The sequence below is a fragment of the Syzygium oleosum genome, unplaced genomic scaffold (genome assembly GCF_021117445.2).
Source record: "Syzygium oleosum isolate NSW1041296 unplaced genomic scaffold, Sole_v2.1 Sole_v2.03, whole genome shotgun sequence".
In the NCBI taxonomy this organism is placed as follows: domain Eukaryota; kingdom Viridiplantae; phylum Streptophyta; class Magnoliopsida; order Myrtales; family Myrtaceae; genus Syzygium; species Syzygium oleosum.
In genome coordinates this window covers 18,581,939-18,608,709 of record NW_026607487.1, presented here as the reverse complement: position 1 = coordinate 18,608,709, position 26,771 = coordinate 18,581,939, and the positions used below count along the sequence as shown (strand labels likewise).

Sequence of the window (26,771 nt, the reverse complement as noted above, 5' to 3'; positions counted from 1 at the left end):
AGATCTTTGTAGGATGATACGTTAGAAGAGCGTAGTTACTCCAGTTTCAGATGTTGAAGATTGGGTGTTGAAGATGCTTTACCTGATGCAGTTGAGCTTGAGATGGCCACGGGGAAGTTCATTGATAGCAACATATGAAGAGACATTCTTGAGTGGTATTGTCGTTGGGAAAGGAGAGGGGGTGTTGACTTTTTATAGATGAATTTAAAGAATGGTTGCTTTGTAAACCGTTTGAGCTTTGACTTCAGAGAGCCAAAAAGGTCGTTGTTCCTAGCAGTGCATGATAAGCTAAGGGAGCTTGTCTTCTGTTGACAGAGACTTTGCTGGTCAAACATTAGAAGCATTACGTTCAAGCTGATCTTGTATTGGTATTGCGAAGTGGGTATCAAAAGTACATCTACTCCTGGTTAATCATTGTCCCTGCGAAGTACCATTTTCGGTCTCTTTCCTCCTAAGACAGTCACACCCAGCTCACGTAACATGAAAGTAATTTAGCCAGAGAGCATCGTCGTTCAAATCGTTTTGGCGAAATTGTGCATAGCGATCTTTACAGGAGAGAATGAGGACATAAAATGAAAATGATGGTTGACATCGCAACAGCAAAAATATAAACCAGAGAAAAGATTATATTTACAGGTTGAATTAAATGGAATTGAACATGACAATTCCGCAATGATCAGGCGACCATTGCACAGAACATTTTGTGGTAATGCAAATCAGCACGGTAGAGAATTTATCTTCATTCCTCTGATGCGAGATATACATTTTCCGTCAAGTGAAACAGAAGCAGAACTGTTGCCAAAAAAACAAAAAGCAGCAAAACCAGATGCTTCACCTTTCTTCCACGAGTAATTCAAAATTATAAAAGAGATGTTTCCATAGTAAAATCACACAATAAGAAGTCTTTCTTGAGTGAAAATACTGAGCTCGCGGAATTCAACTCGTCCTGAACTACAGCCTGTCCTTGAGATTGGCTAGCAAAGAAGGTTATATGAAGGCATGTCTTCGATTCGCAGGACTTCGTCCATGAGAAGTTCTCTCTCTAGCTGGGCTCGAGTAGACTTCAAAACATCCTGTTTGTTTTGTAAAACCAATTACATTCCCTTCTAAAAAGATGGACCAGTTTCCAAGACAGATTGAAATCAGCTTCCATTATGTCTCATGATAATGCTCATTTTCGTCAGTATCGCTCAATGAAACTATTTTTCAATTCCAAGAAAGAAGAAAATAGTTGCTCACATTGAACTCCATGTATGTCGCGTTTCTTTCCAGCCATTGTTTGTCCATAATCATAAAAGCCACACAATATAGCAAATCAAACGCCCACTGATTCTCTGTAAACAGATTAAAAAGGAACTAAATGTCAGTTCGGCTCAAGTACCAACTGCCAGTCTGCTAGAGATAAAAAGGCCCCCATAACCTCAAGTGAAAGACACTCCCTAAGACAACCATATAAAGCCAGATGACCAAGGACATTATGTATATGTCTAAGCTGTGCATTGTTGACTAAGCAAAGGTACCCACATTAAACTCCTCAGTAGAAGATACTAACTCCACAACCACATAGTTTCAGCAATGCAATCGAATTTGTTGACCATTCCAACCATAGGATCATAACCCCGCATATTTTGGAAAAAAGATGAATTATTGTTCTGTTACCTGACAACATCTGCAGAAACACTCCTCTAACAAATGTCCTGGGTTTTGCTGCAAATAAATGAACAGTCCAGGTCTTATCAGTGAACCCAGATACCAAAACGTTTACATGTAAGACAACCTTGTAAAGGTCAGCTTGGAATTTGGTCCCAAAAATCTTTCAACAGTGCATTACTCACTTCAAGGAACTGATGGTTAATCACACTTCAAAAACTTGCGTAACATTGATTGAAGAAATCTACAGAATCACTGGTTTTACCCTTACATGCATCGAGGTCAAGCATTTGCATGATCATGAATGTAATATTCACACCAGCAACAGCAAATGGGTACTCCCATGCTGCTCGCTTTCCTCCTTGTTTTTCCAGCAGATGCTGGAAAGATATCTGCAACATACAAAATGTAGGTTAGTAAAGCTTCATTTAATGTAATATAGAATCAGCAGGTAAAGTGTAACGTCCAAGTGACGGAAAGTTCAGTCCTCAAGAAAACTAATTCATCATAACCAGGGTATAATTATTTCAGACTAGTCTCCGTCACTGAGAAAAAAAAATGCGGCCATTACAGGTAGATAAGATATCCAAGTGCAGATTGAATATGTCTTCGGAAAGAAGACAGGCAGTAAATCTCACTGAAAATGTCTTCGCAAAGAAGAGCAGGTTCTCTAAAGAAATGAATCCAGCCCCCCTGTTATTCAGAATAATGGCATTGATTAGAAGGAAACAAGATAAAGAGAATGTTGAAGAACATCAAATCACAAGATATGGAGCAGTATGGACTGGAAACCTGAAGTCAGTGGATGGATCCTTCCCTTGCCACCCCATTTTTTTCCATTGATCAGATATTAAGCCTTGTAGTTCCTCATCGGGATATGTAGCAGACCAAAGAGCTTTCAAAGCCTCCTATTTCTTGTGAAAGTAACTAAATGAATAACTTAAAAAGAAAAGGAATCAAATGTGGTCTTTTGAATCATATTTCATGTCTTTGTGTTCATCTGAGGAGAGCTATTTTCTTGGATGAACTAGGCATATATCAAACTAGTACTTTTTCATTAAACAGCAACTTTAGATTGCATATTTGTCAACATTATGTACCTGGTGATCTGGCCTAGAAGCATCAAAGAATACTTTCATACGACACTTCAACCTTTTAAGCCTTTCCTCCTACAAGTCAACAAGAGATAATAAGTCTAAATGTTCTACATCAAATTCCTTTAAAACAGCATGTAATACATACACGAGTTTGAATGAGGGAGGACTCCCAAGGACAAGAACAATTATGAAGATCCACAGCAATTTTAAGGAAATATTAAGGGCCAATGCAATAAGTACAGAAGCAGATTCCTTATTTTCATGAAGGTGAGGAAGGAGGTCTACTGATCTAATTAATACATGGAGAAAAATGACTACTTTCTTTTTTCTTTTTATGTTGGGTGACAAGCAGCGTTATTTTCAAAACTTCCGGAAAATAGGTTAAAAAAATAAAGAAAGGATGATATTCTCCCCAAACATTAGATTTTGAGAATAAAGCTGGTCAAACATAGATCAAAGAACGAGAATTTCTCTTGAGAAAGCTGTTGCAGAAAATAGACCCCAGGGATAGATTAAATGTAAAAACTGCTCTCAATAATGAAAGCCTCCTTTTTAACAGCATTTAGGACCAGTGATCCATAGAGTCACCTCAATATAGTAGTTTTGAGACAATTGACATAGTAATAGAGGAAATTACAACTACCGTAACCTGCCAGAGAGGGGGGAAATTGCAAAGACGTGTAAAGCTGTATTGGAGTTAACAGAAGAAAACCGCCTTCAGGCTGGTCACTCTTTAGCAGTAGCTACTTGCCTGTATGGGTGTCAAGTGAAAACAAATGCGTTCATATGTCCCCTTTCGCTTAAAGCAAACACATGTGAGACCTTTCCCAATCCAAGTAGGTGCTCCACAAGTTGCATTGTCTACAAAAAAGCTAATCAATCTAAGCATTCTAATCTCTATATAGGCTGCCCAATATGCAATGAAAGCATTGTGAAACTACTAATTGCACTCATTATGACAAGAAAAATAACTAGTAAGCAGACACTCTCAACAACTCAAAGAAATTCTATCACTGAAGTTACCACCAGAAATTGGAGGCAGCCCACAGACCTTGAAAGATATTTTGATTGTTCCTGCTGACTTTGCTCATGTATGATGCATTAAAAGATCGGCTATCAATCTAAGAGAAAAAGGAAATTAAGGGGAATCTGCTGCTCACAGCAGAAAATCAATTGCATGGGAGCTAATATAAAGCTCCTTACTCTATGTATGCTCAATGTTGAGAGTTGTAAAGGTATTCTTTCAATTTCCTTAGACATTGGTTTCATCGGTGATGTTGTAGCTTTGCCACAATTTCGATGCTATTGGATTGTCAGTTTGCCCCTATTTGTACTATCTTGATCGAGACAGATATAAATGCATCAAAAAGGGAGGATTGCACAATCTGAATTAGGAATGTGGGCAGCAATATAGCTGCATTGGACTCATGATGTTTCCATTTTGACCATTGAGATCAGATTGCACAGGCTATTCACTTCAGTAGCCCATCATTCTTTTAAGTAACAAGTCTCCAATGAGGATTCTCAAGACACCCCCCAGTGGTGGACGCTATTGCGAGGGAGTATTAACAATACTACACAAAATTTCATGAGACCATAGTGTACAACTACTAAAATTACATCTAGTACCAAGCAGCCTTTGGGCAAGGGGAACCCATCGGCCCCCGCCAGGCCCCCCGTTGGATTCATCACTGCCTTCTCGCATCTATCGTCTCTCCAATGTGAACCTACTTGAACAGACTAAGACTGCATAGGAAACCAACTGATATTGAATCTGCCAAGAAATAACTAAGATATTAAATTAGAGTTCCTAGGACCCACAAAAGGAATTCCTTGATAGAGATAACTCCAACCCATAAATATCGACAAAAAGAATATGAAATAAAAAATCTCTTGTGGTGCCCATATTTGACGAGCAGTGCTAGAACCAACCCAAATGGAGGACCCGGCTTGCATGAGATGGGACCCTAAGAGAAGCAATTTGTTTCCCGGCAGGCTTGTTCGTCCACAGTCGCGAGTATGATCAAGCATTGAATTTTTAATTAATGACCCAAGTCCTTTTCTTTCCCACAGAGCAAGTCAGCGACCAAATTTCCACCAAATCCGGCACCTCTCCTTCTCTCTGTTTGTGCTTTTGTGGGATCAATCAACCACTAATCACTAATTAGCAGATGTCTGATTATGACCACAAGGAACCGGGTACGTTCACCTAACACGCGAGATTAGGGGGGCTGATTATGCTTACCATCCTCTATGAGACGTGTTTCTTTCCACCTTTCAAGCACGGTAAAGTAACTAAAACTTTGATCGGATATGGAAGAAACAGGTGCAGAGCAAAAACAATCCTCTTGACATACCCAGATGCTTAGATTCAGAAACAGGAAATGATGGAGGGGGTCGGTTGATTAACTAAAACGAGACTCGAACTGAAACCAATTGATCACCGAAGCGGACACGACCTGCATTGGCGGTGATAAAAACCATGACTTGGCCCAACGCCAGCGCCTCGTGCTTACAAAAACACACGTCGCCGATTTTCATAGCCATTCTTTCCAGAAAACAGAGCAGCGAACATCGGAATTTGAAAAAGCAAAGAAAAAACGAAAAACTCAGCGCGCAAAGAAGCGAGAGCCCGCATCGCCAGAATAAAAAAACCGCCGAAAACTGTCGAGGAATCAAAAGGAAGCATCGCATTCGCATTGTGTGCATAGAGAGAGAGAGAGAGAGAGAGAGAGAGAGAGAGAGAGAGAGAGAGAGAGAGAGAGAGAAACCTGAAGGAGCGAGGCCTTGAGAACATCTGGAGATTGAGGAGGAGGAGGAGGAGGAGGAAGGAGCTGAGACCGAAAGGGTGCGAACAGCGGAGTAATTCTGCTGGGTCTTGACGAGGCTCATCGATCCAGCACCAGCAAACGCCTCCAAGCTTCTTGAGATACGAGGTCTGCTCACGACCAGATAGATGCCCGGACTTCGTTCCTCTTCCTTCTTGGCGCGGTCGAGACCAGATGATCTACCGTGTAGACGACGAAGATGCTCCTCGGACACAGAGAGAGAGAGAGAGAGAGGGAGACGTTTCTTGGCCCCGTTTCGAGCGAGATTAGCGAGACTGAGAGTGACGGACGCAGACATGGACGGTGAGACGTTACGACTACAAGCACTCCCCCCTTCTTGGCTTTCGTCCTAATTTAATATTACGTGTCTTGGACGTGCATGGCGACGGCAATTTGTGCGGGGGCGAAGGGACGGGATCGTCGTGGGATCTCCGCCGTCCAATGAAATGATGCGACGCGATGGACACGAACTTATCAGGAATCACAGTTGCAAGCCAATTCGAATTGAGCACCCATTCCTCTCAATAAGCATTTCAATATCTCACTTCACGTTCGGACGGCAGTCGGATCCCGAACCTCGTCCGCCCCAAACGGAACTGTCGTCGTCGGTTTTCGATTCGCTTTTTTTACCGTTCGATTCGCTGCTCGAACTGGGCAACTGAGCAAAATTCGTCGAATTGCAAATTGGGACTGAAAGCAAAGCCCTTTCCGTGGGCCTAGGCCGGCGGCCGCTATGAACGGAAGGTGGCCGTCACGCGGCCGAGCAAGAGCGTGGCGGAGGTGCGGGGATCGGTTCCTGGGATTTTCGCTATAAAAAAATCTCCCGGCGAAAAAACAAATCAAGAGCTTTGTAGGAGAATCCCATCACCGTCCTGTCGTTCATCGTTTTGTTTATCCATCGGACCACTTCGAGCACTAGATTCGATTTGACCGCCACGTGGCTTTTTCATTGCGGGGACTGGCGGAAAGGGTGACCGATCTGGTGATGAATCGTATTTTACGCTTCAAAAAGGCGGGGCAAACGAGCCAGCAAGAATCATGGGTGTCGCCCCACGCTGCATCCAAACACAAAAGGACTGAGCGGTGAGCAGTGTGCTTTGACCGTCCCTCAGGGCTATTCTATTCTTGCAGAGTAGGGGCTTAATGAAAAGTACGATAAAATGTTAAAAAAACTCGAGTACGATCAGAAAGTACGTTCGCTCCTAATGGGTCATCCTCCACTTTGACTCGAGTGAAAATTTCGGGCTTTACATCCCATAAATTTTGGACATTGATAGTATATTTATGTAGTATATCGTACAAGGTCTTTTAGAATTTGGGCTTGTGTTTTCTTTGTGCCCGTGAGGTTTGAGTTAGCTTCATGGGTCTCAGGTTCCAATTATTTGACTGATTCAGGAGGGAGGTTCCTAATCATAAAAGAAGGCAGGGCACATGGCATACTTCTCTTTGTTCCCTTAAGCATTTGCTCCGAGTGTGAAGGTTGGATGTGCTGCCCAAGGATCGCATGCTGACGATGAGTCGGGCAGCAAGAAATCAAACGCAAATTTTTTGGCAGTCAAGCCTCAATCTCCGATCGCCGCGGTCAATAGGGTCTTGGGTCGCGAAGTACAGAGCCCTAGCAAATTTGCGGTACCAAGACGGAGAAACATTGGTTTCAAAAACATAACCCACACGACTCATGGCCGATTCTGGAGATTAAAGATTTACTCCAGTTCAATCTGGGAAATCTTGGGTACAATACCAGTCCTTCAGCTGATCACACAGGGGCAACAACTTCATGTATTTGTAATGAACAAAAGAATGGACAATCGTTTCTTCTGCAGAATGATACAAAATCCCAATAACAGTCAACTTGCACATCCTCTGCAGCTAAAGAAGCATAGAGAGCTAAAAAGACAGAGGCCAATCCCGACAGACACTGTACATGGATATAGCCTCCACAATATTTGCTAGACATCAACAAGCAGAAGTTGCTACAAAAATCTTGGTGGAAGACTACAAGATTGGGAAGTAAGGAAAGAAAATGAGATCCAATTAACAGATCACGATCAGTTAAAAATGCCGCTGATTGTGTTTGGCAAGGTCTCTGCATCTTGTCGATTCTTGTAAGGGCACTGCTATAATGATAGAGAACGTAGATGTACAGTGTCTTAACAGCAAGCTCCTCCCTGTCATCTCCTTCGCCCCCACCAATCTGGAATTTTTAACCTTCGGTTTCTATGAACAGCAAGTTTGACCCCAGGAAGCTTGTGCTTTACCTGTCTCCATAGCATGTCCACAGCATCTTCCTTCTTTGGGGGGTACTGGAATTCATAGTGACGGGAAATTGTTCTAATCTGCTTCCACATTTCCATCCATCTCTCTTTTGGGAACAGCCGCAGTTGTTCAACCATGTAACCTGGTGTAAGTGCCTCCTTGACTGAGAAGAAAATCGAGAACCGGGAATAGTCAATTTCATCCTCATATGGGAGCTCAATCTGATCACTAACGATGACAGGAACACAGTGGCTGACAATGGCATCAAAAAGCCGGCATGATGATGGAGTATCTCCAGCTGGATGCAGACAGAACTTCGATGAACGCATTCCTTGAGTGGACTGGAGAAAAACGAGAGAAAAGTTAAAGAATAAGCATTGTCCACTGTTGGCATCATTGCTGCTAGCAGATGTCAGTGCAACTCAACTGTACAAAAAGAGAGCTTTCCACTGGACTGAGTACTTGTAATTCATGTAGTCAAAGCATCAACTACGACCGGGCAATTCAAAGCTACAGCCAAACGTAAACTAGCACATTTTTATAATTCATATACTTCCGCCTTTGGATCATAGATGATGCTCAAAACAGATTCAGACAACAAGAATCACCTTAAATTTCTATGCTTTAAAAAACATTACATAATAATACAATTAGGCATTATATTCTCAAGGAGATACCTGTGACCAACTAAATAGGTAAGTTTATCTCATACTAGGCTCTTATGTTTGATGTATAATACGGTATACTTCTGACAGGACGTTTCAGATTTTTATACTTCTAGACAAATTTAAAGACAACTTGCCAGGTGAAGTGCTACTTTGCATTTATTTTCTTTATTCCCTGTTGCCAAGCAGCACCACTGGATGACCAAAACAAGTAGCACACTTGCATTTACCTATAAGTTCTCCGAAGGTCTTCCATTTCGAGGGATTGTCAAATAGGACTTTTAGTCCTGATAATCTCAACTTCAGAATATAACACTGAGCAACCATAAGCAAAAGTACCAGGAGTTTCAAGCAAACGAAAGGCTAAAGGAATTCATCTGTAGCCTTTTAAAAGCACTTCTATCACCATAAATTTTTAGGGGATTGGTGGACACGATTTATTTATATAAAAAGCTTCACTTCTACAACAATCAAATCACTGGACAGGTATTGAGCTTGCACGGGTAAAAAAGGAGTCAACTAAACATAGAAAAGCAAGAGCATACTCTTGGAACTTTATAAAAAGAAATAAAGGTAAAGTTGCACACTCAATGCAATGCAAACCAGATTGTTACTAGTCTCTTTCCCTGAAACTTATTTAGCAAATGCACATAATCTTTGACCTCGGAAATGAGATTCTTAAAAACGGCTCTAAAGAACCACGAAAAATAAAGAGATCCATATGACCGTCATCATAACCAGTTAAAATTTTTGCCGTAACTCTATATGAACGTTAAAATTTTTGCCGTAACTCTATATGAACGTCCCAATCACTCCATATGCTATACGACATCTTACTATGAATATAAATAGAGCGATTGAGAAAAGGGCAACTCTACCTACCATTTTGATGCTTTCAACAGTTGCAATACTGCGCTCGTAATGAACGTCGTCATAACCAGCTAATATTTTTGCCAATTTAGCACGAACAATCCCCTCCTGAAAGGTAATAGGCATAGTGATGGAAAAATACGGTGTCAAATAAACAGGTACTCATGCTATTCAGATTTCACTATTCGAAGATAAATCACACTGCAGGGCCAGGCAGGCTTACATCTTTCCTGATTGTCCTCCCACGGAAGAATAGAAGCAGGGGGCGCAACCCATACGGGTCAACAGTGTCATCATCTAAAAAAGAATCCACAACATGTACATATGGAGCCACCACGTCTTTGTTCAAATTTGACATGGTTTTAGAGAAGCGACCAAAATCTGCAACAATAAGAATAGATGCGTTCACCTGTTCCCGAAGAAATCTGAAAGCATTTGGGTGTGTCATAGGAATTACATGGTCTCTGCCTCCAGATCTCTGCCAATATTTGGATTGCCGCAAGAACTCCAGAAGGTCAATCTGAAATCAGAAGAACCAATATTCAACTGTAACAAGGATACAGTTGTTCACAAAGAAAAAGCCCATCAGAAATTACCTTTTAAAGGGATCATTAAGTCCCATTTATAGAGGACATATAGTGTGACAAAAATGAATAAACTAGAAAGAGGACGATCCCAAAAATGACGATTAAGTACTTTAACATAGGCTTCAGAAAGTAACTGATTTGTCTCGCTATGGTAGTAAAGGCTCAATGAAGATGTCTTGAAAACAATCATAATACAAGTAAAGAAAACCAAAAGACTGGAATTCACACTCCATGCCAAAGAGAGTGTCAAATAAATAGGTTTGACTTACACCCAAATCACTACAGCCTCTAAATAAAACCACCAGTAAACACTCCATTCTAATACCAAAAAGTAACTTGGCAACATATTGAGTTGTTTAAATATAAGAAGTGAATACTTGAAAAAGGAGAATTCATGTGGACCTCAACATCTTGCGAGAATTCAAAAGATTTCCCCGTTGGAACCTGAAGGGTCCCCATATTTACAGTTCATCCTGAATCTGACTATCCTATGGGTGGATGACCAGAAGTCACACGCAAGGAGATAATGTAATGGGGGCAAAGAAACAGAAATTCCCCAGTTCATTGGATCAGCGCCTGCCATACATATACACCTCAAAAGCTTTCTCAAAGCATCCAACTTTTCACAGGCTAATATCTCATCTTGAAATGCTTTCGGCAGAAATTATCTCACAGTAAGCATTTCAAAATAAGGGTCAGTTCTTTCTTTTGTGGAAAGTGAAAGCAATTGGATATCCCGACTTCACGAATATTAGTTTTTGGTGTTGACAAGTGCTAAAAATAGAAACAAATATATAAACAGGCAAAGACAAGAGGATGCGGAGATATACATCATAAGCACCATATTCGATGCCAACACAGCGCCATAAAATATCCAAATAAGCACTTGACAAGTTCAAAGAAAGCAACATTGACACAAAATGCCTAAAAAACACTGCCATTCCACGGGATTGATGACTGCGAGCCATACCAGACCGACACTCTCTCCCTCTCCAAAACATATCGTCGGTTCTTAAATCAATTCTTGGGAAAAGAAGATTAACGAATCAAAACATGAGCCTTTTTGCCAGATGGCAAACAGAGCTTTTCGTCTGCGTAAGCAACACAACCAGCCGAATGCAAACGTTCAAATTCCTGAATGTCAAATTTCAACACGCTCCACTAGATACGGTATGCACAGCGAACAACAAGGAAGCGGGGAAATGTAGATTTGAGTCTCCGGGAAAGATAAGACCTACTCAATTACCTGCAGCTTGCGATCAATCTCTGTCGCCGGATCCGTCATGTTATGGCCGTGAGTGTTGAAGCTCAACGAAGAGAAGAACGGCACGAAGAAAGCGTCAGCCGATTCCGGATCCAAGACTCTAACCGCCTCCCTCCCGCCACCGCCGCCGCCGTCGCCGTCGTAGAGGAGCGAGGCCATCATCCAGTACTCCACGCCGTGCTGCTTCTTCAACCCGGAGTTGCGGGGCCACGGGGGGAAGTTCCCCGCCGTCACCGGCGACTCGTCCGCGCCACGGCGGTTTATCATGCCCACGTGGAACCGCCGGGGGAGATCGTACATGTAGACCCGGAGGGGGGCCGAGGAGCCGGCATCGTTCGCGCAGGCGCCGGCGCCGGGCGAGGATTGCAGCGGGGGGAAGAAGTAGGATCGGATGTCGACGGAGCCGATGATGATGGAGTACGTGATGAGGAGGAGGAGGAAGCCCAGGCCGAGGGAGAGGGCGATGGATTTGCCGTACATCTTCTCGAGATCCGCTCGTCCGCCAGCTCGTCGGCGACGCTCGCTCTCTCGGTGGCCTTGCGTCGCTCCGCAAATTTTGGTGACTGGGTTGCAGAGAGAGAGAGAGAGAGAGTATGTTGGTTGGTTGTGCATTAAGTAAAGTGGGTTGCGAGTACTTAAACTAATTATTAAGATGAAAGCCGAAGTAACTTCAGACAATTTGTCAATTTAGTACATTAAATTTCTCGATGCTTACATAGATTCGACGTCGTGCTGGGTAGTTGATTGTGGTATCATGTGAGGATTCATGTGCATGCACGTGGCGCCACAAGGCGCAATCGTACGGATCCCATCCAATTTATGACGCCTTGGGAGTATAAGATACCCGGAGGAGATGAGAATAAGGTTGCTTCGATTCCCATTTATCTCGAGATATCAAATGGATTTGGATGGAAAACGAAGGGAAAACGCTCGAGGACTCGTTTGGTTTCGTGATTAGGGGATCCTCTCCATTTCAAGTAACTCGGAATAAGATTCATTTCCATTGTCTAGATAACAAAAAACATTTACCTTCTTAGAGAGTACTTCTCGACGATGATCGACACTAGAGATTAATAATCATCGACACTACCGGCCACTGACGGCGACGATCAACAAATGGTGGCGGTTGGTGGAGGTCGGTGACGGTGGAGTTGGATTTTGATAGTTTTGTGGTTATAAAAAGGGATTAGTACCCTAGAAGTTATAAATATTATCGTGAAAATAATATCACGTCAGCAGTTTCCATTCGTATATTAAAAAAAGTCGTGTGTCTTAAGAAAGTAGTAGAAAAATTCACGTCAGCATTTTTGTTTACCAAATTTGAATGAATTCACACATTGACTTAATTGCACCAATTTGACAAATTTTAGAAATTTAATGTGGGAACATTGGGCTATATCGATCAACTCGCATGCTCAACTCACACCTCATCGCCCAATCCAACTCAATCCTTACTTTTGGAAGCAAAAGGCCAATTTTGGTAATACTTTGACTTGATAGGTTCAAGTTGAAGATGTGTATTATGTAAGAGAGTTGTCGATTCAGTCGACAGATTATAAATTTCGTGGTTGTCAATCGGTTACCTAGATGCCAATTTACAAGCCCGTTGTTGATTCCGAGGTTACTAATCGACCACCTAACAACCAAAGGCTGTTATGATCGATTTGCATCGTTGTTCGTTAATCTTCAAATGTGTCTATTGGGCTGTCCAGGATGGTGAACGAATTTAGAATGTAAGTTTAATTACTTTGCATCTAGTCGAGTATCATCAGTTTGAGTTTTATGAGTCTTAAGTGTGTCGTAGATTTCAAGAATCAAAGTTCAAGTTTCTATGTATGTTAAATACATTTTCTAGTTCATAAGTCTTTATTAGTTAGGTATTTACCATGTCTTTAATACTTTGTCCATTTCCTATGTACTAGTGCCTCTACATATAGAAGCGAATTATCATTTGTAAGACAGATAAAACTTGAATATTAATGTTACAAGAAATTTTTCTATGTGTGAGCGAATATCTATCACCGGTTTCTTTATCCTTAGAAGTTGGATTCTTCTTTGATGGTGAGCTAAGAAGCCATTTATTCTCTACTGGCAGTTTCCTTTAGACCCGCTGTTGAGCTTCTCCTATCTCAAAATCCTTTATCCTTAGCACGTGATTTATTTTTAAGCTTTGATGGTGAACTTCATCTATCTTTGATCTTTATCTTTAGTTGGCGGCGCGTCCTTTATGCCTCGATGGTGATCGTAGTATATCCTATATTTGCATTTATCCTTCTATATCCACCTCCATACACTCTAATTTATCATTGATTCCTTCGACATCACTCAAAACATTAATGGCCCATCCGCACACATATATAGATTTGATTGCATTTTCTGAAGATTTTAAGATCAACTATACTTTTGCGTCAAATTTTAGGATTTATGATACACTAATTCCTTTTAAAAATTTGGAAGTTGAATCTCACAACGAACAAACTATGGTTAGGAAATCCAATTCCACATTTTTTTGTGGAAATCTTATTATGTGTAGAATCCAAATTTCCACTTTTACTTCTCTCCAAACATGAAATATGTAGGAAATTTTAATCCCATCTTTTGAGTCAATTCTGCATTGAACAAATAGAGGCCTAAATGGACACGATGCGTGTCCATGACATACCACATATGTTTGTTAGATTGTATGAGACGAGATTCGTGTAAAATTCAAAGTCCATAATTATAAATTGCAATCCAATCAATTCACGGTGGGTCGAGGTCGACAAAGTTTTCTCTATTCTTTCTTGTGGTTGATCTCTAAATTGCATATCCATTAGTGCTGTCAAATAGGTGGGTTAGTTCGGGTTGAAAATGATCCAACCCAAATCGATCCATTTAACACGTTTTTCTTTTGTCGCACATTTAACTTGTTTTGACCCATTTATGTAAATACAAATTCAGTCCATACTCGACCTGATCCGCACCCAACACATACTCGACTCATATTATTAAAATCATAGATATTTAAAAATAAATAACTTTTATGCTATGTGTGTAGTGTGTAAAAGATAAAAGTTTTAGTAATTTTTATAAGGTTCCAAATAAGATTTTCGATTGTTTGCGGCTTTTTCTTTATTGCAAATTTTTTTAGTCTTACAAAGAAGTAGCCAACATCTCTTAAAATCAATAAGTTAATAAATATTGATACATAGAGTCATATACTAATTTTCACGATTTTCTAAAACTTGAAAGATCATAATTTTTTTACTATTTTTCCATTTTGAAAAAAAGAAGATCATGAGTAGAAGATAAAAGTAAAAAATAAGTAGCCCCACCCAAAACCCCCCAACCTAAAGTTGAATACAAGTGAAAAGAGACTGTAGATAAGTTGGGCTTTAGAACTATTAAAAACCTACATTTTATTGGACTTTATTACTCCTACTCATATTAATCTATTTAGCAAAATTTAGCTGACCCATATATGACCCAACCCATCATATATGGGTTAATAAATGAGCTTTCAACACATTTTGACACCTCTAATATACATATATCAACAAAAACATGATTTTTTCACGTGGTAAACAAATTTACGTATAAAACAGGAAAGTATCGATATACTAAGTTAATATTCCAAGCAAAATTTTCATCATGATGAGTGACTTATCATATTAAAAAAGTTTATTTTTCACGTGAATGCAGTCCTCCACGAGGAAAACCGTATTTCAACATAATTAGATATGTTGTTTCCCTACATGATTAGTGGCACGAGCAACAATTGATGAGAAGTCTGTTTATAATTTCATTATATCTAAAAAGGAAATTTCTAAATAAATGTATGGAATGGAGCTATTTTCTCAAAAGATGGTACAGAATAAATCTTATCTCAAATAAATACCTAAAATGGCCAACGTAATCTCAAATAAGGGCCCACACCGATTGGCCAAATTTTCATCGATCAATTTGCACATGCAAATCATTTGCTTATTCCGGCGGCTGCAACATGGCAATTTTGTTACCTTCAAGTTATTTATTGAACTGCAATTCTACATACATTACTAGAAGGATTATTCTGCAGATGGTGGATTGTGATGCCCTTTTCGAATTCAAACCATGCAGCTCTCTCGAAAAACTAGCTTTAATTTGTAGCTTCTTTGTATTGGGTCAAAGCAAAAGATTTCAAACAAAATTGCCTCAGCTCTAACCATTAGAATAAGCACGTGAGTCATCCGCGCAAGCTGGTCGGCGAAGATTTGGTTAAACCGCCGGCGAGCTCGAGCCCTTATTTGAACTAAATTGACAACTTTAAACTCTTATGAGAAATAGAATTCACTCTGAATCCTATTGTAAAAAAACGGTCCGATCATCATTGGAAATTTTCCCCCAAAAAAAGTCATGCATTTTTCTCATCAAATCCTCGAATCTTTATTGGATATGGAGATGTCGGGTTGAAGATCTTGAGCTTATAATTCCAAAGTTTTTATAAGTTTTTCTTTCCTTTTCTTTGAGTAATATTTGAAAGTGGAGCAACATCGTTTTATAAAACTTTGAGAGGGTCCACTCGGGGGACATATAGTGGGCCAGAATTTGCGCGGCGATTAGCCCAAAACCTATGAGCAATATACATCAATCAACACGATATGGAAACCCATGTCCCTTGAACTTTGTCTCAAGCAATCATTGCTAAATCATTTCCATTGGCCCTTTTCCCCCATTATATTTCAATTAATAAAAATTAAATGTTTGCATGGTGATGTATAATGTTACAGGCAGCTTGATTGAAATACGGATATATGCAAATCGTCCAGTCCACGTATATCAAATAAGACAAGATTTCTACAGAATGGTCGATGTGACTTTCAAATTTGTTCTTAATTGTATTTGTTATATAATATTCGTAATCTATGGTACTATCAAGAGATAAATGAGTCCTCAGTTTTACGGAGAGGAACTTTTCTATTTCGATCTTGACCTTAGTAAATTTCTGCTATATATAAGGGGGCAAATATAGGTTTCTATTGCAGCACGACCACAACACAACAAAATCTACTTCTAGAATGGCCATTACCTCTTAAATCATTTTACCAACTATTTTGTTACGAAACCCTTCCATAAATTTCCAAAGCTACTCAAATTCCCTCCATATCAGCATAGGCTATCTCGTGTTCATCAGTGCAATTAAAATATCAAAATAAGAAATGCATTTTGCCAGCAAAAGCTAATAAAAAATTCCACATTCCTACCCTTATTTCTCTCAATCTCATGGCGTTCTATTTTTGTATTCATATACTACGATTTCGGATGACATAATTTTGTTTCCTTAACTATACTAAAACCTTTATTTCTTCTTCCAAAGTTTCGGGTACAACAATCTTTTTGTCATGTCACTATTAACTTCAACAAATTTTTTCCATTTACTTTACTCGAATAAAATGATTGGTGAGTTTCACAAGTGCGTGCATCGTGTGCTAGTATTCAAATTAAATGCTTAACCACTCCTCGATTATTCTAAATATAATTTCACTCGAACAAAAAGAAAAATGATACAGGGTCAACGCGGGCGGGCGGACGACACATGGCAGTCCGATCGCACGCTCTTTCCCGACAGATCCCCAGCCTATATATATCTTACCAGAAACCTCGGCCGACCCCACCGTCTCTGCTCTTTTGTTTCAAACTTCCATCTCTTTTCGTTACCACCCGAGGACGCCATCGATACTCCCAATCAAGCGCGCGCGGTCAATCCGACACGCGATCCCACGCCGGCCGATCGCGCCTCCCGCCGCGGAGGGAGGACCTGCTCCGACGAGCCGAGGAGGCGAGGCCGGAGGAGGAGGAAGAAAAACATGGCGCTGAGGTTTTGGAGTTCCCGAGACGCTCCGGGCTTCAAGCTGCTCTTCTCCCTGGCGATCATGTACGGCCTCATGTCGATCCTCGTGTACCACCGGATCCACATGAAGTTCGTGGACCCGCTCGGGGTCGACGCGCCTCCCGATCGGTTCTCCGAGGCTCGAGCGGTCGAGCACGTCCGCGTGCTGGCGCAGGACATCGGCGGTCGTCAGGTGAGTCGGCTGGTCGTGTTTCGGTGCTCTTCTCTTGGCGCGGCTGTTTGATGTTGACTCCGAATGTGTTTCCATACGATAATATCTGGAACTAGAAATTTTCTGCTGCGTTGATTAGATTTCGGGTAGGTGAAATAGAGCAGGACTGACAGAGGAGTTGGCATTTGGTTATTCGGACAAAAAATGTGCACTAAGAGAAAGCAGAAGTTGCCGTGGAATAGCGTAATCCTTGTATTTTCGGTTTGTGTTTAGCTTAATGCAGTGCTTCAATCTGGTGCTGATAGGAAGGAAGTCCTGGATTACGAGAAGCTGCTCGATATATCAAATCACAGTTGGAGACGCTTAAGAAGCGAGCTGGGCCTAAGTTAAAGTAATTTGTTCCATCTATATCTTGAAATCCGATTGAACTTGCAATTTCTTTTCTGGAGTTCCTCTTTTTGGTCCTCCTTTTTTGGGTGGAACTAGATTTGCTATTTATAACCTCAGAAGTTGTTAAATTCTAGAAACTCGCTACTTCCGCCAAAGTATTCTAAGAAACTTTTACACAGAATCGTGGTTGAGGAGTCAACTGTTGCCGGATCGTTCAACATGATGTTTTTGGGCCACAGCATTTCGTTTGGGTACAGAAATCATACAAATGTTGTTGCCAGGTAACTGTCCCATTACAATGTCTGAAATACGACTGCAAGATTGTGGCCTCTCCCCGTCCCCCTTCCAAATTTCAAGATTAAATCACCGAATTTGTCGATGCATGGAGCTCCTTGCCATGAAGGCTCCTTCATCCCTTTCTTTATAAATTATGTGAAAGATCTGAAGGGCCATGTGAAAAATAAAAAATCGTGGTTTGCTTTTTTAGTTTTGCTTCGGAGGTTGGCTTCTGTTTAGAAACTCCATGGATGGAGATGATTTTCATCTTTAATAGCCCTGAAATGATATCTTGTACTTGTGTCGAGGTGACAAACTGGTTTATGCCTTGTCTTCCCCGAGAGGCCTCTTCCAATGCTAATAATGCAATAACTGATGGTGCAATGAGGGGCCAAGCTTCCGATATCCGATCATGCTCGTGTATCAGGAGATATGGACTTTAAGCTGAATTTTGATCTAATGGCAGGATATCATCTGTAGATTCACAAGACACTGATCCATCCCTTCTAGTCAATGGGCATTTTGATAGTCCACTTGGTTCTCCCGGTGCTGGTGACTGTGGTTCATGTGTTGGTACGTAGAAATCCCATTGAGTTCGATATATTTTCCTTTATCATGTTGATCCAAGCAAAAAAGAAAGGGTGGCGGCGTAAAAGTATATACTTAGCCAATCCTTCCGTGTAAAGTCTTGATTTTTATTGCTCATCGTATTAGGATTACATTTCTCTTTGCAGTATCAGTACCGTAGTTGGGATTTTTGGATTATTAACTTGGATAAACATTTTCTGCATCATATAAGGTTTCTTACTCTTATTGCAGCATCAATGCTGGAACTAGCAAGACTTATTGTGGATGCTGACTGGATGCCTCCTCGGCCCATCATTTTTCTTTTTAATGGTGCAGAAGAACTTTTCATGCTGGTAAGTGGTAGTTATATATATCTCTGGTAATAAATTCTCAATCTGGTAGTCTAATTGATTTATTTTTACGTTCTTATTTTGACATCAAAGTTTTGAGTAACACTATTTCGCTTTAAAATTTGAAGTACTTGCGAACAAAAATGAGGTGTTTTTGCTTGCTAAAATGACCATTAGCAAACTGTTGTTAAATAGAATTGCCTTAAACTTTGCATGTTCTGAACATATTCAGCTAATGAAGCTATTTGATTATCATTTCCAGGGTTCACATGGCTTCATGACAACAAACAGATGGCGTGATTCAATTGGAGCTTTTATAAATGTGGAAGCGTCTGGAACTGGAGGACCTGGTATTTGAAAAGTGCAGGGGTCCTTTAACTATTTTATTATAGAGTATCACTGAGATGTACATACAATACATTTTCAGAGAAATAATGAAAGGAGATACTCCATTTCCATTTAGTCTCTTTTCAAGTGTCTTATTCCCATTTTTCCAACAGGGTGACATCTATCTCCTCATTCTCATGCACGATTGTTCATATTCATCTACAAAACGTTAATTATATAGAGATAAAGAGAGTGGTAATGTTCCGGGGAATTTTGTTTCAATTTCAGAATCAGTAATTGCAGGTTGTGATAAAATGGCAGTTCTCCTCATGCTCAACTGCTGTTCTGGTGATATTGCATCCCTGATGATTTTCTATTTTTCAATGCTCTCAACAGATTTGGTCTGCCAATCTGGACCCGGTTCTTGGCCTTCTCTTGTTTATGCTGAATCAGCGATATATCCCATGGCACATAGTGCTGCTCAGGTTCTTTATTTTCTTGCTCCTATAGTTGGTTTACATACATGCATATAATTTACAAGTATTTATAACAAGATGCATGCATTTTATCCATACAAGTCGGGTTAGATCTTCAGGTTGTGAAATTTATAAGAAATACGTGTTTCATATATGAGAAGTTAGAAGATAATGAGGTTTTGCTATTACAATAATTTATTATTGAGTGGTACTCTCTTTTGGGCCAAACTTTTCTCCCCCCCCTCTCTCTCTCTCTCTCTTAGTGCTTTTGGTTTTTTAATATGCTGCAGAGGTTTAGTAGTCGGTCTCACTTGTGAATCATCTCTTCGGGTGCAGGATGTTTTTCCTGTAATTCCTGGTGATACTGATTACCGAATATTTTCTCAAGATAATGGCAACATTCCTGGCTTGGATATTATCTTTCTCCTTGGTGGTTATTTTTACCATACCTCATATGACACTGTGGACAGATTATTGTATGCCTTAAATCTGCTACTTTGGTACTGATATGTATGGTCTTAGAAATCACATAATTTTGACCTTTTTGTTTCCTTCCTCATAAATCCAAACTTTTTTAAACAGACCTGGAAGTGTCCAAGCACGTGGAGACAATTTGTTCAGCTTAGTTAAGGCCTTCACAACTTCCTCTATGTTGAGAAATGCTCATGAAAGAGAACATATTGGATCTACTGGCTCGGATGAGCGGGCCGTATTCTTTGATTATCTATCGTGGATTTTGGTACGACTTTTTTTAGATATGTCAATGAGCATCTTGATAGTTGATTATACGAATAAAATCACTAGTGTTTTGGATTTTTCAGATATATTATCCTAGAAGGGTGGCTGTGGTGCTTCATTGTGTTCCTGTTGGCATCTTCTTCGCCATGCCTTTCCTTTTGCATTTATTAAACTCTGGCTCTCGTTCTTGGTTTGCAATTCTCCGTGACTTTGTGAAAGGTAAAGAACGATTGCTGCCCAATTTCTGTTATAACTCATTTTTCATGTTATATGGTTTCATTGTCGTTGTCATGACCATTTGCTCAGTTACCTGGCCTGCAGAGTTTTACTAATGCCTTCTGCTCTCTCTAGGGACTATGCTCCATTCTGCTGGTATAATACTTGGTGTTCTTTTTCCCGTTGTCTTCTCTATACTGAGATTGCTCTTCTCAAGTTATGCAATGAACTGGTGAGTTCTCATCATTTGATTTCACATATCATCTCAGAAGATGGCACCCGTTAAACTTGATAGGTGTGGCCTGCCGCTTTTCTTTTTTGCTTTCTGGAGAGAGACAGTGGGTGGGGTGTGGAGTGTGAGGGGACACTATGGCATATGTTCATGTTAACATAGGCAATTGCGGGCTAGGCATGACGTGCTGTAACCAAATGCAGGTTTGCTACTCCATATTTGGCTTTCATAATGTTCATCCCCAGCTCTGTCGTTGGTCTTTTGATTCCAAGGATTGTTTGGAGCAACTTTCCCCTCTCTCAAGAGATCTCAAATCTTAAATTATCAAAGGAGGTACAATCTACTCTGAATAAGTATTGTCAATGCTCTGTTTCTTTTTTTTTTTTTAAATCTGCGGGCAATTCTTTTAAAACTTGAGAATGATTGCTGCAGCTGGACATGCAGAACAGGTAAATAGTAATTGAACATATGCAACTGAGGTCTGCCTTCTTGGTTTTACTTTGGAATGCTGTGATATGAATAGTCGTCATTATAATGTAAGCAATTTTTTTTGTACTCTTGAGTGACATGACTGAGTACTTGACTGAAATACTCATGCAGGTGTTCTTTGATGAAGCGAGATTTTGGGGAGCATTTGGTTTCTATTCTTTGGTAACGTTGGTAAGTCATACAATTCAAAATATATGACTTCCTTTTGTTGAAAAATGTCAATGAGCTAAATGTAAATTTGAGATATGTTCACTTATTCTACTGGTAAACTTGCTAAAGCAACTTTGGTAACTGCAGGCCTACCTTTTGGCTGGGCTGAGTGGCGGATTCGTAACTTTTATGTTGTCTGCTGCAATGCTTCTTTCTTGGATATCCTTCAGCTTAGCAATTCGGTCAAGCAGTCGATATTCACTATGGTAGTGTTTAAAAAAGTTCTACTATTTCATGCTTCTATAAACTATTTAATGGACAGCACTTTGAATGGTTATAGGCTATAGCTAAGCATATTTGGTGCTTGCCCCTTGTGAGTTATCATCCATGGGACTCCTAGCTTCTTCATGGAAAAGAACTACTCTTGCTTGGAACTCATGATGAGCTTTCAGTAAACTTTCAAGAAAACCTCCATCGGCACTATTTGCTGAGTAGTCTCTTAAAAATGGTGTCAGCTTTGATGGTTGATAATCGACAGCTTCGTACAACTTCTGTGATAATACGGAACCTTTCTGGTGACCGAAGGAGTGAAAGGGAACTTAAGCGATAATTTTCTCAGTATTTTCAACAAAAAATGAGTATGGGCGGTTAGATATATGGTTATTCTACTGTTTCATCTAGAGAAGTTCATAATTGTTAAATGCCATGAATAGATTGGCTGTCCCTTCTGAAAATAGCTATTTCTCATGGTTCTTCTCTTGCAACTAGTTACTTTTTGATCTTCCCTCCTGATATTTCGCTTTTCATAATAAGGAAGTGCGATCTGATTGGAGTCACTTCTTTCAGGTCGACTGTTGCTTTCGTGATACCTCTAATTCCGTGCCTTACGTACACTGTCTATTTTGGTGGGTTTCTTATCCAGTTTTTAATTGAGAAGATGGGTATGATGGGCGCTGTTCCACCTCCCTATGGCAAGTTTTCTGGACCTGTATCTTTTCCGATGACCTTGATTGACATATGCAATGTGAGGTGTTCAGTAATTAGCATTCTAGGATTAGGATGTAGTAATGCGCATCATACTTGGCAGCAACTGATGACGTGCCACCTTGTCTTGTATCTTAAGTGCATGCAACTGATATGCCAAAGAGAGATCCGGTTTGGATTAATATTGACCTCTCTTTTGTCAACTATTCTTCCTCTTTTAAGTGCAGCAACTATGCTCTTGTGATTATCGTCTCAGTTGTCTATACTGTCTGTTCTGTGTGCTTAATTCTAGCCAAATTGTAAGAGATTTCTTTTTATAAAAGTATCGAAGATACTATAAAATTGAAGTGAGATTCTCTTGGTAGCAATATACTACATCATAACTGCAAGTTTGGCTTCAGTTCCAGTCCCATTCTTCAGTGCCTACATCGAAGCCAGAATGGGTTTGTCACGCTGAAATAAGACCGAATTCCCATTTTGTTTAGCTGAAAATGGCATACCCTTGTGCTTCAAGTGATTGCTGTGTTCTCTTGCTAGAAACCATGTTGTCAATTGCCTGTAGATTCATCTTTTTGCCTTTTTTGGAGGACATTTTTGTACTCTTATGATGCTCCTAGTGCACAAATCATTTAAAGAGAAGTGGTGGCAACTTTGCTATTGATGCAAGAAGTTCCCCTGCAAATGTTCATGAAAATGAAATCATGCAGTCACTGTTTTATCTGTGTACTTGATATCTTACAGTTTTGGTGAAAATGGTTATCTAACATAAATGATGGTTGAAACTTCGCCAAAGTTCATTAAGTGAGCAAGGAAAACTCTTAAGGAAAGAGGACTGATACCTTTAAGTACTTTTTTGCAGGGTTCTTCGTGCCCGATATTATAGTGGCAGCGGTAACTGGACTTTCAACTGGGTGGTGTGTGGGCCCTCTGATACCTATCTGTGGTCGTTGGTTAGCCAAGTCTTCTATCTTGCAGTTCCTGGTGCATCTTACAATACTTACCATGGCAGTGTCTTCCCAGCTTTTCCCATACAGCAGAGATGCTCCTAAGAGGGTTGTTTTCCAGCATACCTTCCTCACTGCTGGTAGCAAAGCAACTAAACTAAAATTTAATCGGAAGAATTACTTTCAGAAGTTTATCAATAATTCCAACCTTATTGATTATATCATATAGTCTAGTTGAATTGTAGGACCTTACTTAAGATGGAAAGCAGTATGGGATGATTATCTAACAACACTTCACATCTTCATTTGATAGGTGGAAATCAAGTTCTCAACTCCAGTTATGATGTGGGCGTAGTGGATTCCAATCCTTTGCCTTTTCTTTTCAAATATGCGCCTGAAGTGGCAAAAGAAATGCACATCAGCCCAGATTTTTCTTTTGATGCTGCAAAACTGTCTGATAGAGAGAACTGGATGGTATGTAACGATAACTGAGGAGTCAAACGGCTGTCAAATTGACTGTTTTACTCATAAATCCTAATTGGTTATCATAAAGGGAAATGTTAGTCAGACCTTTCCGGTATTTTGATCGACATCGGAGGATCAAATTGCAGCCATTCAGCTTCATCTAGTAGTCTATTGAAGAAGTTTGATGTATGATTGTAGAGTGGCTTCGTGTGGATCATATGATGCATACTGCCTAGTCAACATTTTGACCTTGTGTAATTGTTGAGGATGAATTAGTCTAGGCTGTTACAACATTAAAATGAGGTTCTAAAGGATTGATCCATGTGAACTCTAAAGTGAGGTGCAATGATATAGTTCTCGTTGAATGTCTACATAATGTTATTGTAATGCATACTAGAGCCAAATTTCTGTTTCATCTGAATTTTGTATTTCGCAGATACCTCAAGATATTTTCTTCCTCTCTCTTGCAGGGGATTTTCCCAGTATCACTTTTGTTCTCGCGAAGCTTAAACTTTCCTGCACAAAGCGAAGGCATTCTCAAGCACCATCAAGTTTTTCCTCATCTATCTGCATACAAATTACAGAGTAGTGGCAATAGTTTTCGTAGAATCTACTTGGAATTTTCCTTGGGGTAAGTAAAATAAACCATATTATAGTTGATCTATTGATGAATGGACATTTACACATGCTTAAGCCCCATGGCTCATCATGTCTGATTTCAGATTGAAATACAAGCTACCAGGAACTGTATTTATGAATCGGTAGCCTTGTAGGTCATCACGACAAGTGTATATTGGCAGTACTTTTATTTAGTGAGAACGAAAGGCAGGTTTTATCGGCTTGCTGATATTTTGTTTGCTGGAGCATCAGATCTGTGTACTTTAGTGAAACTTCTTACTTCCTGAACTCTAAATAAGCTCTGCGGTGCTAAAAGCCTTTTGTTTTTTTTGGGTGGGGGGGTCTCCCTTTCAGCTCTTTGAATGAGGTGTGGGTTGCAGTGCTCAACATAACTGGTCCTCTGTCTAGCTGGTCATTTGCAGACGAGGCTCTTCCAGGTTAAGTGAAGAACACTTCAATTCCTTCAATTGGGCCAAATTTTATTTTCCCTTACATTTAGTTGCATTGCTACAGCTCCTGAAACCGTCGATGGTGGTCCTCCATCGTACATATGCAGACTGAGCGGCTACAGTAATGAAAATTGGACTTTCTGGTTGGAGGTAATGTTCGTGGATTTGACTTGAGCGTTTGGGTAGAAATCAAATTTGTTGTGCGAATTGAAATCTTACCACGCAATGTCCTTTGCATTTAGATCCTATTCACTTATTCCTTTCATTTTCTTGTTCTATCATTTGTCCCTTCAACATAAATTTGATTTCTCTAACATTTCTGGAACGCAAAAATTGTCTGCGTTAGTTGCAGTCACTTTCCCTTACGCTACACTCTACAGTGTGATCCATGCGGATGAGACTTTACTTTCTATATATATGATTATCGCATCATGACATGTTCATCATTACTTTTTTGCTGTGATCGCAGGCTAGCAGTTCCGAGGATTTAAGAGTTGATGTCAATGTGGTAGACCAACATTTGGTAGATGCAGCTGTGAAGTTGAAGAGTCTTTTTCCTGACTGGGTGGATGTCATCGCGTATTCGAACTTCATGTCCACTTACATATTCTAATCTCATTCATGCAAGTATATTTCACCTTTCCAGGAGTTCTGATGTTGAATTAGCTGGTGATTAAAGGGAGTTTACATTAGTGTTGCCGTGTGTTATCACTTGGAGAGAATTTTCAAAATTTTACAGTAATAGACTGATGATGACAGTAGACATCGGTCCCCAGCTGTACAGATCACAATGGAGAGCGTCGAAAGATATCCTGACTACGCTAGAACGTTGCGAATCTGATGCAAACACGGCCGGGTTGAATCGAGTGGTATACCCCGCTTATAGAAATTTCCTATGAAACAATTGGAGATGGGAAGTATGTGTTCTTCGATACAGAATGAGATACGTTATTGGGACATCTGTTTTCCTTAAAGTTGATTCGAACTCTTACCGGATTAAACATCCGATACCTCAGTCGATCGGCAATGTTCTTGGATTACTGCATATTTTAAATTCGTAAATTCTGCTGGAGAGGGCATTGCGTATGTACTACAAGCTGTATAGCTTACCTCGTTGTGTTTATTTCCTTGTGAATTTGGAATTAATCGCTGAGGTTGGGCGACAGGCTAGAGGAAGAAGGGAAGGAAAAAAAGAAAGAAAAAGAAAATAAATAAATAAATTTGAAATATTATTTAAAAATGTTAACGTTATTGCCAGCTGCGTCATATAGGACAGTTAGTGTACATGTCAGTGATTTCCGATCAAAATTGATCGGATTAATTGAATTATTACAAACAAGGTTTGGACTCGTTGGCAAAAAAAAAGGTTAAAGATTGAATTGTCGTAATTATAATAGGTTTCGATTGTTTGGTAATTTTCCTTTTGTTATGAGTGATGCAAAACAATAATGAAATTAAAATCGAGAAGAATAAAAAACACCCAAATTTATGTGGAAAACTCTCGCGGGAAAAACTACGGGAAGATGACAGTTGGCAAAAAAAAAAAGGTTAAAGATTGAATTGTCATAATTATAATAGGTTTCAGATTGTTTGGTAATTTTCCTTTTGTTATGACTGATGCAGAAACAATAATGAAATTAAAATCGAGAAGAATAAAAAACACCCAAATTTATGTGGAAAACTCTCGCGGGAAAAACTACGGGAAGATGAAAAGCAAAATTCCCTATCGAATTGAGGATTGCAAAAGGTGGCTAAAAATAAACTAAGGCTTTGTTCGTTCTACGGAAAATAACTTTCGGGAAAATGTTTTTCGGTGTCCGTTTCACGGAAAATAACTTCCAACGGAAAACACTTTCCCCCAAT

At 39.9% G+C, this 26,771-nt stretch overlaps 3 protein-coding genes across 5 annotated transcripts; 1 reads left to right on the top strand and 2 right to left on the bottom strand.

The window, feature by feature from the left end:
• Positions 1–723: 723 nt before the first annotated feature.
• LOC115672093 (uncharacterized) lies at positions 724–6,546 on the bottom strand. 3 transcript variants are annotated; one of them, XM_056309147.1, is made up of 9 exons: positions 5,519–6,525; positions 3,499–3,608; positions 2,751–2,819; positions 2,443–2,558; positions 2,289–2,343; positions 1,922–2,042; positions 1,660–1,707; positions 1,240–1,334; positions 724–1,073 (listed from the first exon to the last, which is right to left on the bottom strand). In XM_056309147.1, exons 1-9 carry the CDS (start codon positions 5,871–5,873, stop codon positions 975–977), a joined length of 1,068 nt encoding a protein of 355 aa, XP_056165122.1. In that variant the 5' UTR covers positions 5,874–6,525; the 3' UTR covers positions 724–974. The 3 variants fall into 3 exon arrangements, with proteins under 3 accessions (XP_056165122.1, XP_030449717.1, XP_056165123.1); XM_030593857.2 differs by lacking the exon at positions 5,519–6,525 and adding an exon at positions 4,368–4,962; XM_056309148.1 differs by having other exon boundaries at positions 965–1,106; positions 5,519–6,546.
• Positions 6,547–7,328: 782 nt separating this feature from the next.
• Positions 7,329–11,857, bottom strand: LOC115672026 (probable arabinosyltransferase ARAD1). The gene is made up of 4 exons (XM_030593768.2): positions 11,200–11,857; positions 9,590–9,886; positions 9,379–9,474; positions 7,329–8,172 (listed from the first exon to the last, which is right to left on the bottom strand). The coding sequence occupies exons 1-4, from the start codon at positions 11,827–11,829 to the stop codon at positions 7,747–7,749; spliced, it is 1,449 nt and encodes a 482-aa protein (XP_030449628.2). The 5' UTR covers positions 11,830–11,857; the 3' UTR covers positions 7,329–7,746.
• Positions 11,858–16,936: 5,079 nt separating this feature from the next.
• On the top strand, positions 16,937–25,667 carry LOC115671938 (uncharacterized). Its single transcript, XM_030593638.2, has 21 exons — positions 16,937–17,258; positions 17,543–17,628; positions 17,807–17,908; positions 18,370–18,476; positions 18,723–18,823; positions 19,083–19,170; positions 19,544–19,632; positions 19,960–20,099; positions 20,206–20,362; positions 20,445–20,580; positions 20,713–20,809; positions 21,013–21,142; positions 21,410–21,469; positions 21,596–21,714; positions 22,295–22,419; positions 23,292–23,516; positions 23,690–23,850; positions 24,312–24,472; positions 24,814–24,896; positions 24,973–25,058; positions 25,378–25,667. The coding sequence occupies exons 1-21, from the start codon at positions 17,043–17,045 to the stop codon at positions 25,519–25,521; spliced, it is 2,613 nt and encodes an 870-aa protein (XP_030449498.2). The 5' UTR covers positions 16,937–17,042; the 3' UTR covers positions 25,522–25,667.
• Positions 25,668–26,771: the final 1,104 nt, after the last annotated feature.